This window comes from Leucopleurus acutus (genome assembly GCF_964270905.1).
Source record: "Leucopleurus acutus genome assembly, chromosome: 4".
In the NCBI taxonomy this organism is placed as follows: Eukaryota; Metazoa; Chordata; class Mammalia; order Artiodactyla; family Delphinidae; genus Leucopleurus; species Leucopleurus acutus.
The window spans coordinates 76402624-76419506 of NC_139146.1; the positions used below are offsets into that span (position 1 = coordinate 76402624).

Sequence of the window (16883 nt, forward strand, 5' to 3'; positions counted from 1 at the left end):
ATTTTTGATTATAGCCATGTTGGTGCATGTGAAATCTTCATCTCACTGCGGTTTTGTTTTAATTTCTCTTGTGGCTAATGATACTATGCATCTTTTCATGTGATTATTGGCCAATTATGTATCTTTTTTTACAAAAATACATTCAACATTTTTTTTTTTTTTTGCGGTATGAGGGCCTCTCCCGTTGCAGAGCACAGGCTCCGGACACGCAGGCTCAGCGGCCATGGCTCACAGGCCCAGCCGCTTCGCGGCATGTGGGATCTTCCCAGACCAGGGCATGAACCCGTGTCCCCTGCATCAGCAGGCGGACTCTCAACCACTGCGCCACCAGGGAAAGCCCACATTCAGCATTTTTTAAGCTATCTTAAAATTCATCCGGGCTAAAGTAGGCATTCTGTTACCATGAGCTATTTATGTCTAATCTATAGTACCAGCTAATAACAGCTGAACAGTTATTAGGAACACATTTCACACTTATCACCACATTCTCTTTTTATTTTTCACTCTGTCTATTCCTTTCCTTGTCCCATGTTATTAAATACATCTATTACTGTAATGTATAATATAGACAAAATAATAACTGTTGTTTATGTGCCAGGCACAGGGGTTGAATGCTCTACAGGTATTATCTTAAATTCTCACAATTCTAGAAAATGAAGGTAGTGTTACTGTTATAGATGAGGAGGCTTGCCTGAAGTCATACTTATTATCTTGTGGCCAAAAAATAGACAAAAACAAATTGTCAAGGTGTTTTTTTCAGTATATTTTGTGGTTGACAACCCCTGTCCAAAAAACACACATGTTCTGCCTTTGAATCTTAAATTCTTTAGTAGTAAATCACTGGTCTGTTATTGTCAGCTGGTCGCTGTCCCTGTGGCTTTATGAGTATAATTTAAAACTGACCTGAGTCTGGGACTTCCCTGGTGGCACAGTGGTTAAGAATCCACCTGCCAATACAAGGGACATGAATATGAGCCCTGGTCCGGGAAGATCCCACATGCCGCAGAGCATCTAAGCCCGTGTGCCACAACTACTGAGCCTGTGTGCTAGAGCCCGTGAGCCACAACTACTGAAGCCCGCGTGCCTAGAGCCAGTGCTCCGCAACAAGAGAAGCCACCATGATGAGAAGCCTGTGCACCACAACAAAGAGTAGTAAGTAGCTCCTGCTCGCCGCAACTAGAGAAAGCCTGCACGCAGCAACGAAGACCCAACGCAGCCAAAAAATACATAAATTTAAAAAAGAAAAAGAAAACTGACCTGAGTCTTCTATAAAACTTCTAATTATCACTTGAAATTTTTAGCTTAAAACAATAGCCTCCCCACTCAAAAATGTTATTGCTTTAAGCTAACAATTTAAAATGGTAGATTTATCATTTATAAGGATCCAAAAAATTACCCAAGCCATAGCATCAGAAAATTTGGGTACATGGTTTTTTTAAGGATAATTCTGATTTTCAGAAGTTGATTGATACCTGATCAAGATAATTTTTCAGTTCTTAATATTTGCTATTACACATGTAGCATTACTGTGAAAATTAAAAGGGCTGTAATTCAGAAAGCCAATGATACTTTTTCTTCAGCAAAGCAGAAATAATGTAGTTATGTGTATTCTGAATTAAGTCATTTACTGTTTCAATAAATGATAAAAACTGGCCATTTTGCCAATAATAGGGAGAAAAAATTCTCGGTAAAAAATTTTTGCTCAGTATTGAATAATGTATGTATTGTTAGTGAGAATTGTATTTGCCTTATTTTATTATTTGAACATTAATCATTATATTTTTGTAGGAGAACGTCCGTATAAATGTGAGCTTTGTCCTTATTCAAGTTCTCAGAAAACTCATCTAACCAGACATATGCGTACTCATTCAGGTTGGTAAGAAATCGGAATTTTTCTATCATTTTTAGTAAACTACCATTATAAGGAAGTTCTTCTAGACCTGGAACTGGGTCATTATTTACGATTTATTTTTAATATAATTTGGATATTTATATACTTTTAATAATTTCAGTGTGTGGCTGCTGGGTTCCAGGGATTCCTACTTAGCTGCTTTCCTGAAATTTGGATTTGTGCTCTTGAGAGTTGATAAGGTTTCTGAGGATTGATTAACAAAAGCCAAACTTTAAGGAATGATTGATAATCCAGGATCCCAGTTTATTAACCTATAATAAATAAAATACAGGACTATAACAAGTGAGAGATTTATCCACTCTAGAACTGAAATAATCATTGTCACCATCCAGAATTGGTCCCCGTTATGAAGGTATATAGATGGCAAAGTTAAAAAGCCAATATTAGCATAGGTGGTCTTGAATGTATAATTATTTCATTTTGGCCACACTGACCCTTGGGTGGTCCTAGAGATATTGACATGGTCCACAACTTCCTTTCCTTTTCTCAGTAGATATGTTACCATTTCATCTTGCATGAAATATTTCGTACTGGAGGAAATACATCCAGTTTGTATTTGCCTTTGTAATATTTTTGTAGGTTTCACACTGGATAGTTCCCCCATCCTGCTAACATAGGAATTCGTTTCCCATTGTGAGCACAGTGAATGTTTGTTAAAGGGAATTGACATCTTACTAAGTTTTTTCACGGACTACTCTTTTTTTTTTAACATCTTTATTGGAGTGTAATTGCTCTACAACAGTGTGTTAGTTTTTGCTTTATAACAAAGTGAGTCAGCCATACATATACATATATCCCCATATCTCCTCCGTCTTGTTTCTCCCTCCCACCCTCCCTATCCCACCCCTCTAGGTGGTCACAAAGCACTGAGCTGATTTCCCTATGCTATGTGGCTGCTTCCCACTAGCTATTGATTTTACATTTGGTAGTCTATATATGAACATGCCACTCTCTCACTTTGTCTCAGCTTACCCTTCCTCCTCCCCATGTCCTCAAGTCCATTCTCTTTCTCTGCGTCTTTATTCCTGTCCTGCCCCTAGGTTCTTCAGAACTTTTTTTTTTTTTTAGATTCCATATATATATGTTAGCATACGGTATTTGTTATTCTCTTTCTGACTTATTTCACTCTGTATGACAGACTGTAGGTCCATCCACCTCACTACAAATAACTCCATTTCATTTCTTTCTATGGCTGAGTAATATTCCATTGTATGTATGTGCCACATCTTCTTTATCCATTCATCTGTCGATAGACACTTAGGTTGCTTCCATGTCCTGTCTGTTGTAAATAGAGCTGCAATGAACATTGTGGTACATGACTCTTTTTGAATTATGGTTTCTCATGGTATATGGTAGTGGGATTGCTGGGTCAGACGGTAGTTTTATTTTTAGTATTTTTTCTTTAACTGTTTTTTTAAAATTTATTTGTTTTATTTATTTTTGGCTGCATTGGGTCTTTGTTGCTGCATGTGGGCTTTCTCTAGTTGCGGTGAGCGGGGGTTACTCTTCGTTGCAGTGAGCAGGCTTCTCATTGCAGTGGCTTCTCTTGTTGTGGAGCATGGGCTCTAGGCACACGGGCTTCAGTAGTTGTGGCTTGCGGGCTTTAGAGCGCAGGCTCAGTAGTTCTGGAGCACACATTTAGTTGCTCTGCGGCATGTGGGCTCTTCACGGACCAGGACTCGAACCCTTGTCCCCTGCATTGGCAGGCGGATTCTTAACCACTGCACCACCAGGGAAGCCCTATTTTTAGTTTTTTAAGGAATCTCCATACTGTTCTCCGTAGTGGCTGTATCAATTTACATTCCCACCAACAGTGCAAGAGGGTTCCATTTTCTCCACACCCTCTCCAGCATTTATTGTTTGTAGATTTTTTGATGATGGCCATTCTGTGAGGTGATACCTCATTGTAGTTTTGATTTGCATTTCTCTAATGATTAGTGATGTTGAGCATCCTTTCATATGTTTGTTGGTGATCTATATATCTTCTTTGGAGAAATGTCTGTTTAGGTCTTCTGTCCATTTTTGGTTTGGGGTGTTTGCTTTTTTGATGTTGAGCTGCATGAGCTGCTTGTAAATTTTGGAGATTAATCCTTTGTCAGTTGCTTTGTTTGCAAATATTTTCTCCCATTCTGAGGGTTGTATTTTCATCTTGTTTATGGTTTCCTTTGCTGTGCAAAAGCTTTTAAGTTTCATTAGGTCCCATTTGTTTATTTTTGTTTTTATTTCCATTTCTCTAGGAGGTGGGTCAAAAAGGATCTTGCTGTGATTTATGTCATAGGGCGTTCTGCCTGTTTTCCTATAAGAGTTTTATAGTGTCTGGTCTTACATTTAGGTCTTTAATCCATTTTGAGTTTATTTTTGAGTATGGTGTTAGGGAGTGTTCTAATTTCATTCTTTTACATGTAGCTGTCAGTTTTCCCAGCACCTCTTATTGAAGAGGCTGTCTTTTCTTCATTGTATATTCTTGCCTCCTTTATCAAAAATAAGGTAACCACATGTTCTTGGGTTTATCTCTCGGCTTTCTATCCTGTTGCATTGATCTATATTTCTGTTTTTTGCGCCAGTACCATACTATCTTGATTACTGTAGCTTTGTAGTATAGTCTGAAGTCAGGGAGCCTGATTCCTCCAGCTGTGTTTTTCTTTCTCAAGATTGCTTTGACTATTCGGGGTCTTTTGTGTTTCCATACAAATTGTGAAATTTTTTGTTCTAGTTCTGTGAAAAATACCAGTGGTAGTTTGATAGGGATTGCATTGAATCTGTAGATTGCTTTGGGTAGTATAGTCATTTTCACAGTGTTGATTCTTACAATCCAAGAACATTGTATATCTCTCCATCTATTTGTATCATCTTTAATTTCTTTCACCAGTGTCTTATAATTTTCTGCATACAGGTCTTTTGTCTCCTTAGGCAGGTTTATTCCTAGGTATTATTTTTTTGTTGTTGTAATGGTAAATGGAATGTTTCCTTCATTTCTCTTTCAGATTTTTCATCATTAGTGTATAGGAATGCCAGAGATGTCTGTGCATTAATTTTGTATCCTGCTACTTTACTAAATTCATTGATTAGCTCTAGTAGTTTTCTGGTAGCATCTTTAGGATTCTCTATGTATAGTATCATGTCATCTGCAAACAATGACAGCTTTACTTCTTCTTTTCCAATTTGTATTCCTTTTATTTCTTTTTCTTCTCTGATTGCTGTGGCTGAAACTTCCAAAATTATGTTGAATAATACTGGTGAGAGTGGAGAACCTTGTCTTGTTCCTGATGTTAGAGGAAATGGTTTCATTTTTTCACCATTGAGAATGATGTTGGCTGTGGGTTTGTCATATATAGCCTTTATTATGTTGAGGTAAGTTCCCTCTGTGCCTACTTTCTGGAGGGTTTTTATCATAAATGGGTGTTGAATTTTGTCGAAAGGTTTTTCTGCATCTATTGAGATGATATGGTTTTTCTCCTTCAGTTTGTTAATATAGTGTATCACATTGATTAATTTGGGTATATTGAAGAATCCTTGCATTCCTGGGATAAACTCCACTTGATCATGGTGTATGATCCTTTTAATATGCTGTTGGATTCTGTTTGCTAGTATCTTGTTGAGGATTTTTGCAACTCTGTTCATCAGTGCTATTGTCATGTAGTTTTCTTTCTTTTTGACATCTTTGTCTGGTTTTGGTATCAGGGTGATGGTGCCCTTGTAGAATGAGTTTGGGAGTGTTCTTCCCTCTGCTATATTTTGGAAGGGTTTGAGAAGGATAGGTGTTAGCTCTTCTCTAAATGTTTGACAGAATTTACCTGTGAAGCCATCTGGTCCTGGGCTCTTGTTTGTTGGAAGATTTTTAATCCCAGTCTCAATTTCAGTGCTTGTGATTGGTCTGTTTATATTTTTTATTTCTTCCTGGTTCAGTCTCGGAAGGTTGTGCTTTTCTAACAATTTGTCAGTTTCTTCCAGATGGTCCATTTTATTGGCATATAGTTGCTTGTAGTAATCTCTCATGATACTTCGTATTTCTGCAGTGTCAGTTGTTACCTCTCCTTTTTCATTTCTAATTCTATTGATTTGATTCTTTTCCCTTTTTTTCTTGATGAGTCTGGCTAATGGTTTATCATTTTTCTTCTCAGGACTACTCCTTTTAAGATTAAAAAAATATTTTCTTAAGCAAAAATTATTTTCCTCTCGCCAAATACTTGATGGTTACTATGGAGGCACTTTTTTTTTTTTTTGGCTGCACATCCTTCAGGATCTTAGTTCCCCCACCAGGGATTGAACCTGTACCCCCTGCAGTGGAAGCGCAGAGTCCTAACTGCTGGACCACCAGGGAATTCTGTGGAGGCGCTGTTTAATAGCTGGGTCATTTGACACATTATATGGTTTGAGAGTCTTTTTATGAATTTTAGATTTTTTTTTTTGGCCACTCCAGGCAGCATGTAAGATCTTAGTTCCTCCACCAGTGATCGAACCCGTGCCCCTTGCATTGGGAGCTCAGAGTCTTAACCACTGGACTGCCAGGGAAGTCCCTAGAATAATTTTTTAATAATTTTTATTAAGGTTTAATTTACACATACAAAAATGCACGCATCTTAGGTATATGGGGCAGTGACTTTATGTTTTCTCTTGTTTGACTACCATCTAGGTGGAGACATGAAATGTTTTACCACCTTCAGAAAAGTTCCCTCCTTACCCTTTCTAGTCAGTACTCCCATAGTCCCCCCTCAACTGATACTCTGACTTACGTTAAGAAATGTAACATCTTTCTGTAAAATATTTTTGAGATAGATTTCATGCTGCATTTTCAGAACTCTAAATTTATTGCTGAGTAGTATGCCCCTGTTACTCACTAATTAAAATTTCCCTTGTTACTCTTTCTGGGCTCTTCTTGATAAGCATGTGTAAAGCTTATAAAACTCCCTTTTTGAATTTGCCTTACATCTATAAATTCATTTGGGAAGAATTAAACAGACATCTGACATTTATAAAGATGAAAAGCAGGTAAATTTTACCAGAACTGGAAAAGGGAATTAAGTTAAAACTGTTGGTACAGGGCAAAAGAATTTTCATTTAGCTAGGTATTAATAAGCTAAACTTGATGAATTGATTTTCCAATACAAGAAGGATTTGATGGCAATAAAGCAAAAATGGGGGTGGGGTGAATGAATCAAATAAATGATGTCACAGTTTTATACAGACTCCTAGGAACTCCCATTCTCTGACCGTTTCACAGGTGGGGGCTTGCATCTTGTTTGATTCTGGCTGTGAAAATACTCTCATTCATTAGGGCTTATAAAATGATGACATTTTCTTTATAATTCTTTTAAGAGCACAACTATTTTCCTGAAGAGATAAACTCCATTTATCAGCTGTTTGTTTACTCAAAAGTAGGATTTATGTACTAAGGCAGGATAGGCACATGAAATCTTCCCTTTTGTTTACCTATTCTAAAACTTACCAGTTCATTCCAAAAGTGATGACTTACAGGTAATGTGTATTGACTGCTTGGCTATCTATCCTTTGCTAAGAGCTCTATGTGGATTAGATTATTTATAGTTCACAACACTTAAGAATATTTTACAGATGAGGAAGTTGAGCCTTAGAGAGTTTTCAGTACCTTGCTCAAGACTTCACAGTAAGTTGCAGAGCCCATATTTGATCTCCGCACGTATTTTTACTGTAGGACAAGTTTTTAACCGTTATGTCACATACCTTTTCCCCATTCTGTATCTATATATGTTAAGTAAATGTCTCCATTCAAGTCATTCAATGGAGAGGACAAGATAGGGCGAAGTATAGAGTGATGTAGCGTATTGTTAGAAACCTCTATTTATGAATCTGTTAGTGGATTAATAATGGAAAAGAGCTGTCCAGTTAGCTGCATTTACAATCTGACATGGGCGGATAAGTTTTTGTTTTGTGATCGAGTATTCTATCATCAGGCATTTTTTAATCATGTAAAGCTTACCATCTACATGGTTTTACTTCATGTCTGAGTAGTTTTGCTTTATGAAAAAAATTAAATAAGATTTGATGTGAATTTGAGAATGTTTGAGAGATGAATTTTCATAAATGTCAATTTCCATTTTTCTGCTATGCATTCCATTGGACCAGTGGGGTATGGATACCATTTGGTAATATTTGCTAGAGTGTGATCTAGATGGGTATGTATTCAGATAGAATGAGTTAATCTTAATGCCTTTAATTTGGGGGTTGGGGGTGGGCTTCTAGTCTTGTATGTACGTGTGATTACTTTCTTTGCTAATTTTATATACCATATATATTTGTATGCCCCTTTTCATTTACCTAGTTTCTTTGCCCATTCTTTAGAAGAAGGTGGGAGAAAATCAAGAAAAGATTTCTGACTTGTTATATTTTTGCTGCAGAATAGAAACTCCAGCAGTGAAAAAGTTTGCTAAGTAAAACTTGACTCAGCTCTTGCCACGATGCACAAAAGGGTTAAATTTAAAGGAAAATCCTTTTGCTCCCTGAAGACAAAGCATTCTTTTAAAACTTTCACACAGAAGGTCTGGGAGTGTAGCCTAGAGTGTATAATATTTCTTTTGAAGTCTCAAGGTTTATCTGAACTGTATGGGATTTTTCTGTTCTATTCCATTATACATTTGTTTTAACTAAACATAAAAACTTTAAAATTATCTTATCTCTTTGAGTGCCTTTGCCCCAAAATTAACATCAAGAGCCCAAGTCACTTTTCCAGTAATTGTGTATTTCTTGATGAATCTGTGTCCTTTATTAGTGCTGGAGAGCCCTAGCTTGATGAACTTTTTTGAAGATGGTGATTAACTGATATAATTATTCTCCCATTTGTTATGAGAATCAATGTCAAGAGATAGAGGAAGGATATACAAATAAATATGGTAAATGTAATTTGCATGATAAAGTCGTCAAGAAATAGTTTTGGTGGTTTTTTGTTTGTTTGCTTTTTTACATATATCCAATTCCTTACAAGTATGCTTGAGTAAATCTTGAATTCATTTCTTAATGTATGCCTTCTGCAACGTCTCTCGTTTACCTTCAGGTGAGAAGCCATTTAAGTGTGACCAGTGCAGTTATGTGGCCTCTAATCAACATGAAGTAACCCGTCACGCAAGACAGGTTCACAATGGGCCTAAACCTCTTAACTGCCCACACTGTGACTACAAAACAGCAGATAGAAGTAACTTCAAAAAACACGTGGAGCTACATGTTAATCCACGGCAGTTCAACTGCCCTGTATGCGACTATGCAGCTTCCAAGAAGTGTAATCTGCAGTATCATTTCAAATCTAAGCATCCTACTTGTCCTAATAAGACCATGGATGTCTCAAAAGTGAAGCTAAAGAAAACCAAAAAGCGAGAGGCTGACTTGCCTGATAACAAAATCACCAATGAGAAAACAGAAACAGAGCAGACAAAAATGAAGGGGGATGTGACTGGGAAGAAAAACGAGAGGTCTGTAAAAGTGGAGAAAAAAGATAATGTTTCAAAAGAGAAAAAGCCTTGTAGTAATGCCTCAAGCCAAGTGACTACCAGAACTCGCAAATCGGCACTGGAAGCTAAAGAGACGGATGTGCACCCAGGAAATAATGCAGAAAAAAGCTGTAAAAGCAAGAAAAGCAAAAGGAAGACAGAAGCTGAAGCCCGTTCCTTACAAGAACGTGTGAATGATGAGGAACCTGTGACAAAAAAGAAAAAGAAGGCAGAAAGCAAATCCAGAAATAGTCAGGAAGTGCCGAAGGGTGACAGCAAAGTAGAGGAGAATAAAAAGCAAAGTAGTTGCATGAAAAACAGTGCAAAGAAGAAAACTCTGAGAAGTAAATCATGTAAAAAAAGCGGCAAGCCTGCTCAGAGGAGGCCCAGTCAGATAGAGCCTCCTCCTCCCATGGAGTCTGCTGAGGGGGGGCCTGTTCAGACGGAGCCTCCTCCTGCCGCCCCCCCATCTCCTCCTCCTCCCCTTGCCCCCGAGCGGCATGCTGAGGTCGAGGTTGTTCAGACGGAGCGGCCGCCTCCTCCTCCCCCCCCACCTCCTCCTCCACCTCTTCCCCCCGGGGGGCATGCTGAGGTCGAGGTTGTTCAGAAGGGGCCTGTTCATGCGGAGCCTCCTCCTCCCGTGGAGCCGATCCCCAAAAGGTCTCCTCACAAAGATAATGGCAAGGAAAAGTCCAACGTGCAGAGTGAAATGGCGCAGAAGGAGCAAGTCCTTATTGAAGTTGGCTTAGTGCCTGTTAAAGACAGGCAGCTTCTAAAGGAAAGTGCCGGTGCACAGGATCTCTTACCACCATCACCACCTCTGCCAAAGGAAGACTTAAAAGAGGAAGAGTCAGAAGACCAAAAATTAGTCCCTGCAGGCGAAGGACATAAAGAAGCTCCTCTTCAAAAAGTGGAAGCAGAAGAGGCAGATAAGAGTCTAGCTGGTCTTGCTGCTGTTACCAAGGCATCTGCCAGTATTTCATCCTCTGAACAAAACTTGAATATGCCAGAGGGTGAAACTTCAGATGGTAAACATCAGGCTGACGCTATGCTTTGTGAAATGAAGATGGACGCTGATGAGAAGAAAACAGAGAATCCCCCCGGCAGAGACTCGGCGGTTGAAGAACCAACTTCACCATCACTTCTTCCTCTACCACTAGAAAAATGTGAAGCAGTGTCCACAGCTACTGTGGCATCACCTCCTGTCACCGTGGCAGTAAATGAGTCTCAGGAAATGGATGAAGACGAAGGCATCCACAGTCATGATGGAAGTGACCTAAGTGACAACATGTCAGAGGATAGTGATGACTCTGGATTGAATGGGGCTCGGCCAGTTCCACAAGAGACTAGTAGAAAAAATGGAAAGGAAGCCTTGGCAGTCAAAGTGGCCGAGGGAGATTTTGTTTGTATCTTCTGTGATCGTTCTTTTAGAAAGGAAAAAGATTACAGCAAACACCTCAATCGCCATTTGGTTAATGTATACTTCCTTGAAGAGGCAGCTCAAGGGCAGGAGTAAATAAACTTTGGGCAAGGCTTCAGTTCTTAGTTTGTAAGGTCTGTGACATTTTGTATTCATTTGTAGTAATAGACAACCTTTTGTTTTTAAAATTGCTTTAATTAGTATCCAATCTTGATTTTTAAGTGGCATTCTTTTCCTTAGGAATCCGTGTACCTATTGATGTACACATTTTAGCAAAGCCAAGGGAGTTAGTGTAATAAACCAGCAGACATCTAAATCTATTAGCTTTTGCTTTTAATTGAACCCAGAAGGCCAAGGTGGTATTAGAGCATTCTATCGATTTGTTTAGCTATAATTTGTGAGTTTTTTCCTCATGTCTATCTTCCTGTTTCACGTTAGTTTATTCTTAGTTCCTTGTTTAGCTCTGTAAAAATTAGCATACTTAAATAGCAAATTACTTGAAGAATTTGCCTGCTTTATATAAAGTTAGCACTTTAAAATTGTTTTAGAGATGAGACATTTAAATTGAAGAGAAATTCTCCCAACAATGGATGTTATATCAGTCCAGGTATTTACTTCCTGAGTTTTGATCAGTATATGTGTTTTGTGTATGTCAATCGTCATAAAAAGTGGTTTTGGTGGGTTTTTTTTTTTTTTCGGTGCTTTAATGCCTTAAGATGTTGCACATTGTTGTTTTTAACCTATGCAGTTAAATTTTTTCTAGAAATAGCATTTGTGTTGTAACACTTTATATCTATATATGCATGTTTATTTTGACCTCTTTGGAGGGATGCTTAAGTCTTGTTTGCAAAAGAGCAGTTTTCTTTTCCCCTGCTGCAATTGTCTTTTTTGCAGAATATTAGTCTGTTCAAATTTGTGAGCAAATGAAAGATGCCGGTTCAGTCCATTGATTTTGATTTTAACATCTTATATCTATGCCAGAATCTGTATTTCATATAAGTTATTTATTTTAAATTGATGTGGTGAATCACAGCTCTCAGTTTGAACTTTACAATAAATAAACCACTAGGCTCCATACTGAATGGATTTTTATCTCAAGTACCAACCGTAAGTAAACTTTTGGCCTGTTTTAGTAGATTTGCTTCCTAAATGTATGGTGTTAAATCGTATCTTAGAGGAAAACCTCTTCTCATAGATGGTTGGTGTATTTATGGCTACTCCGCTGAATAAAGAACTGTAATTTTTATCTGGAAGCTGCAAATCTGGAATTAGGAGGCATAGTTACTCCTTCAAGTTATACAGGATTATCAGTTTGTGAGATTCCAAAGCCATAGCAATTATGTGGAAAACCTAGGATGAGAAAGGGTAGTATGAGTGCTGGTAGACCAGCTGCTACTTCCTGTGAATTCAATGAAAAAGGCCTGGTGAAAGTTAAGTTCAGTCCAGATTAAAAAATCATACTTTCTCAGGGATGTCCTGGCTGTTCCCGGGACAGCCTTTTTCTACAGGTGAGGCCTCAAATGAATAGAAGCTATTCTGGTGTTCCTACAGGACCACTTTGTATGGAAAAGAGTATGTACCCCATATTTGTTAGTTGGTTCTTTGGCCAGTCACCAAAGAATATGAAAGACTCTAACATAGGTTTTTTTCCTTGCTGATAAGTTATTCATTACAGTAAAATAAAATATGATCCCAGTAGGGAACTTTGATTCTGATCCTCCCATGTTCTATTCTGAAGTAACCACTTTATATTTCATTTATTTTCTTTTGTCTGGTGATCTCTGAGGCAGGTTTCAGAGTTTGGCAATGCAACATGAAAGATTAGGAAAAGTATTAAAGTGTGGGTAGAAAACTTATTAACCTGAGAGTGAAATTTAAGGTAAAAGACATTTGAACCTTGGAATTGGCTGGGAGGCCAAAGATTTAAAGAAGCAGAAGATTTTCTCAAGACATGAGTAAGTTGTTTGTTACTGGTGTGTGTTTTGTTGAATTGTAGGTGAATTCTCAGCTCTGACAATCATTGTCATACAGATCAATCTGCAAATATTTATGTTTTAAAACTTAAATTATAAAGCTAGTTAAACCTTTCTAACAACTAGATTTAATATTCATGGATACATTTTATGTTAAAAAGTTACCTTTTACAGTACATATGAAAATATTTGTGTTAAGTTCAAATTGGAGATTGGGAATCAGTTTGGGGAAGAGGTTTTGTGGATTCTTTGACACTTCAAAAGAAAAAAATATGACTTCTGGGGAATTGGACTAATTTTCTTATTTAGATTTAAAACTAGAATTCCAAAAACAAAAATGTGAAGGAAATTAAAACCCCTTATTATTAAAGTGATCTGTGAAAACATTGTTACTGGAAATTGAATGAACTTGAGGCCTTTCCTCCAGAAAACAAGGACTTGATTGTCAGGCCTATATTAGGTTCTGAACCTTAATGCCATGTATTTGTTCTTATTAAAAATTGTTTCATTGAAAAGTATATTAGTAATATGAACTTCTGGTCTAGTTGGGAGTTCTTCCATTTGAAAAATGTGCTATTTGCATGAGACTGTTTGAATCTTTTTGTTTTCTCAGTTTCCCCTCCACTGGATAGGATTGAAGCTAGACTTTTCCCTTTTGATAACAGAATAAAAAGTGAACATCTTGTTTATAAATTGATGTTTAGTATTAGAGTGAAAGTTGAAATACTTAGAATACATTATAAGCCTAATGCTAGGTAGCCTTGTAAAAATAGATCTCTTTTAACTATCTTCTGCACCTATATTCACATTGTTTTTCAAGATATTTTAAGTTATATTTTTTTCCTCTTTTCAGAGCTGCTTCTTTGGGGCTCTTTTTTTTTTTTTAAATTGAGGTGTAATTCACAAAGGGCTACATTTTATTGATAAGACTTCTTATAACTATTGCTAGATGTTTTGCTCTAGTCTTCCAGGAAGGGCCATTTTATTTTTTAGAGTCATTTCTAAAGTCATGTGGTCCTTAACTTTGGGGACTCTTGCATCTGAGTGCTAATTCAGATTTAAGCCTAAGTAACCTCATTGCCTCTCACCCCATGAATGTTGACAATGGATGAAATACTTTGCTGTAGTTCTGGACTAAAATGCTGGGGAAGAAACTTAATTTTCTTTTTTGCACAAATCAGGAAAACAGCTACTGTGCAGAGTTTCCTTTTGACCTCAGCAGATGAACTGGACTGATAGTGTTAATTCAGATTTAAGAAATTATCTGAATCTTGGTTTGAGTTGATTCGGGATCTACATGCAATATTAACTAGATCGGATACCTTTTATATTTTCACGTGTATGCATAGGCTCTCCTCACCCTCATCAACATCCATTAGTTATTGAACTTTGTGAACTGGCATTGAAACATTACAACAATGTTTTGTTGCACCAGTTTTGTAAAGTTTTACAGTGCAATACCTGTTACTTTTCAGAGACAAACCAAAGGTTAATTTCTCAAGGATCTTGCTGTTTGCTTTAGCAGCATTTGATGGAGTATCTTTTTTATATATATATACATTTGTAATAGATGAAAAATAAACCAGATTGCAAATCCTTTTTTTTTTTTTGAAGCAAACCATGTACCAGGTTTTTGGTCCAAATTGTGTAGGATAAGTTAAATTGCATTCTATTAACCCATATGAGTGTATTTCTGTATGCATAGTTATGTTGAAATAAAGTTTTAAAAAGCATTTTATGCCTTTGTTTATTTTTGGTACATCAAATGTCAAGGAAGCCAAATTTATTTGACCGGAACTGCAAGTGTATTAATAATTCTCAAAATATTTTCCCCCTGATAACCTAGAAGTAGAAAGGTTGTGGAAGTCTTTATTTGGGGTAAACAATCCAGTGGGTAGTAGTCCAAATCCTCTCTTCCTATAATCTGCATTCTGGGAAGTGGATGTGGAGGTAGGGGAGAAACAACCTGAAGACAATTTTATAGGAAGTTTTATGCGGTAATATTTTCCAAACCACAGGTCCCCTTAACAGTTGTAATATACGGGTCCATTCTCAGTAGCAGGCCTGGTATCAGTAAATTTTCACGCATAATTGGAAAAAGATGCATTGAAGGGAAAATAAGATTAAGTTACATTGAGTGTTCACTGAATGCTAGGGCAGTATTTTAAGGATTTTACTCTGCTTGTGGAAGTCTGAGATGAAAGTGAAATCCAAGGGAAAGTGATAAGCCATACTGTAGTAAGGTTCTGCTTCCTTTGTTAATGGAAATAAACAGTTGTGCTTTATGTTGAAGGCTTAGGTATTTTTGGACTTGAGAGAAAAGGGAGAGTGAGTTGGAGAAACATCAGAACAACTGGATTGCATTCTGTCCTGATGTAGCAGGTGACCTAGAAGATCGTGAGTCAGGAAAGAATGCATATTTTTTGTTGAATTGATGAGTGATTCACCCTCTTTCCCCTCCTGCAAGACTTTATCAGCGAAAAGCAAAATGAATTTCCACCATTTATTTTATTGGCATGGTGGAATCGATAACAAGAAGTATGAAAATTTCTGCCTAACTAAGGATATATGGGGAATTTATCACGAATATATAAATGTTATTGATGTGTGACTTGGTTTGTTACCCTCAAGTTACAAGTGTGTTTGGTTACAAGTGTGTTTCTCCAGTCCTTTGCTACTCCTTTCTCAGTCATCCATTTTACGTTTACCCTTTGGCCATGCTTGTATTCTGCTCATGTCTCACTAAGGGCTTGACCCTAGTTTGTAGGCAGAGTTAACGGTACGGTAGTATGAGCTCCCCTCCAAGAGTACTTCAGAGGTCTTGTCTTCAGCTCCATAAGGGCAGGTTGGTGAAGATGCTAAGGATAATGTACTGATCTCTGGTAATCGGGAAGTTTCAGTGTCACAAAATGCCTTTTTAAAGGATTTTGATGCTTGCTGTACTAAGTGCTTGGTTGGCCTTGCAATTAGAGCTGGTTCACGATGGGCCTCTTACTACTGTAATTGGGCAAATCATTTTTAACTTTACTGAACCTGTTTCTTCATCCAGAAAATGGGGGCATATGGTACTTCTATCCATAGAGTGGCTTTTGAGTGTTAAATGCTTTTGTTGGTTTTTTAAATATTTTTTTTGTCTCTGCTGCATGGCTTATGGGATCTTAGTTCCCCGATCAGAGATTGAACCTGGGCAATGGCATTGGAAGCACCGAGTGCGAACCACTGGACCGCCAGGGAATTCCCGAGTGTTAAGTGCTTATTAAGCACTTAGCCTAGTGCTTGGCATGTAGTTTTAGTATTAAGACCTTTTCCACTAGATAACAAAGCAAGTAAGTATCCTTAAATATATAAAGTGCTTCCTCTGTTTGGCATTGATTAAGTTGTATAAGCCACCTGCTTCTCTTCCATGTCTTGCAAAATAGCTTTTAATGTTAAAGTAGTATGTGGGTTTTTGTGTCAGATGATATTGTAATCTCCACTAGAGTCAGAATGCTTTTGTATTCACTGCTTTACTCAAGTACCTAAAACAATATCTGGCCCTTAGAAGGGCAAATAGTTGATTGCCCAGGCCAAGGATTGTGTTTGTGGTGTTTTTCTGTGTGTGTGCTTCTCCTTAATTTCAACTAATTAATATACAATGGTCGTTTTACTGTAACTTAAAAATTCTGGTAATACAGAAATCTTGGTTCATAGACGTCGGTATTGTCTGGATGCATTAGCAAGGCAAGGAGGAGAGTTCACTCAAGTAGCAGGAAATAGCAAGTCTTGAGAAAGCGACTTTAAGAAACAAAGGTTTAAACTTACAGAGAAGTTGGAGCAGTGGTACCCTGAAATTTTGTGTACCCATTATTTGGATCCACCACTCACATTTTGCCTTCTGTATATTATGTGTGTCTTATGTGGTGGACCCCCAGAAATTAAGTTGTAGGCATACCCCTTCATCTCTGAATACATCAGTTTGTATCTCCTAAGGATAAGGGCATTCTCTTGTACAATCGTACTGTAAAAATCAAATTCAGGACTTTAAAGATTGGTGTAGTTCAGATTGTGCCAAATCGCTTAATACTAATCTTTAACAGTCTCCCTGTTCCTAATCCCTCATTGTATTTAGTTGTCACATCTCT

General features: G+C 37.5%; 1 protein-coding gene across 6 annotated transcripts in view; it reads left to right on the forward strand.

Moving 5' to 3' along the window:
* Nucleotides 1-14435, forward strand: part of LOC309960937 (RE1-silencing transcription factor-like) — a gene marked incomplete at its 5' end in the record, with an annotated part of 192341 nt that extends 177906 nt beyond the window's left edge. For all 6 annotated transcript variants that reach the window (XM_082837938.1, XM_082837937.1, XM_082837939.1 and 3 more), the window contains 2 exons: nucleotides 1789-1872; nucleotides 8940-14435. In XM_082837938.1, coding sequence (XP_082694064.1) covers nucleotides 1789-1872; nucleotides 8940-10885 — 2030 coding nt within the window. In that variant the 3' untranslated portion in view covers nucleotides 10886-14435. The remainder of the gene's footprint in view (nucleotides 1-1788; nucleotides 1873-8939) is intronic.
* Nucleotides 14436-16883: the final 2448 nt, after the last annotated feature.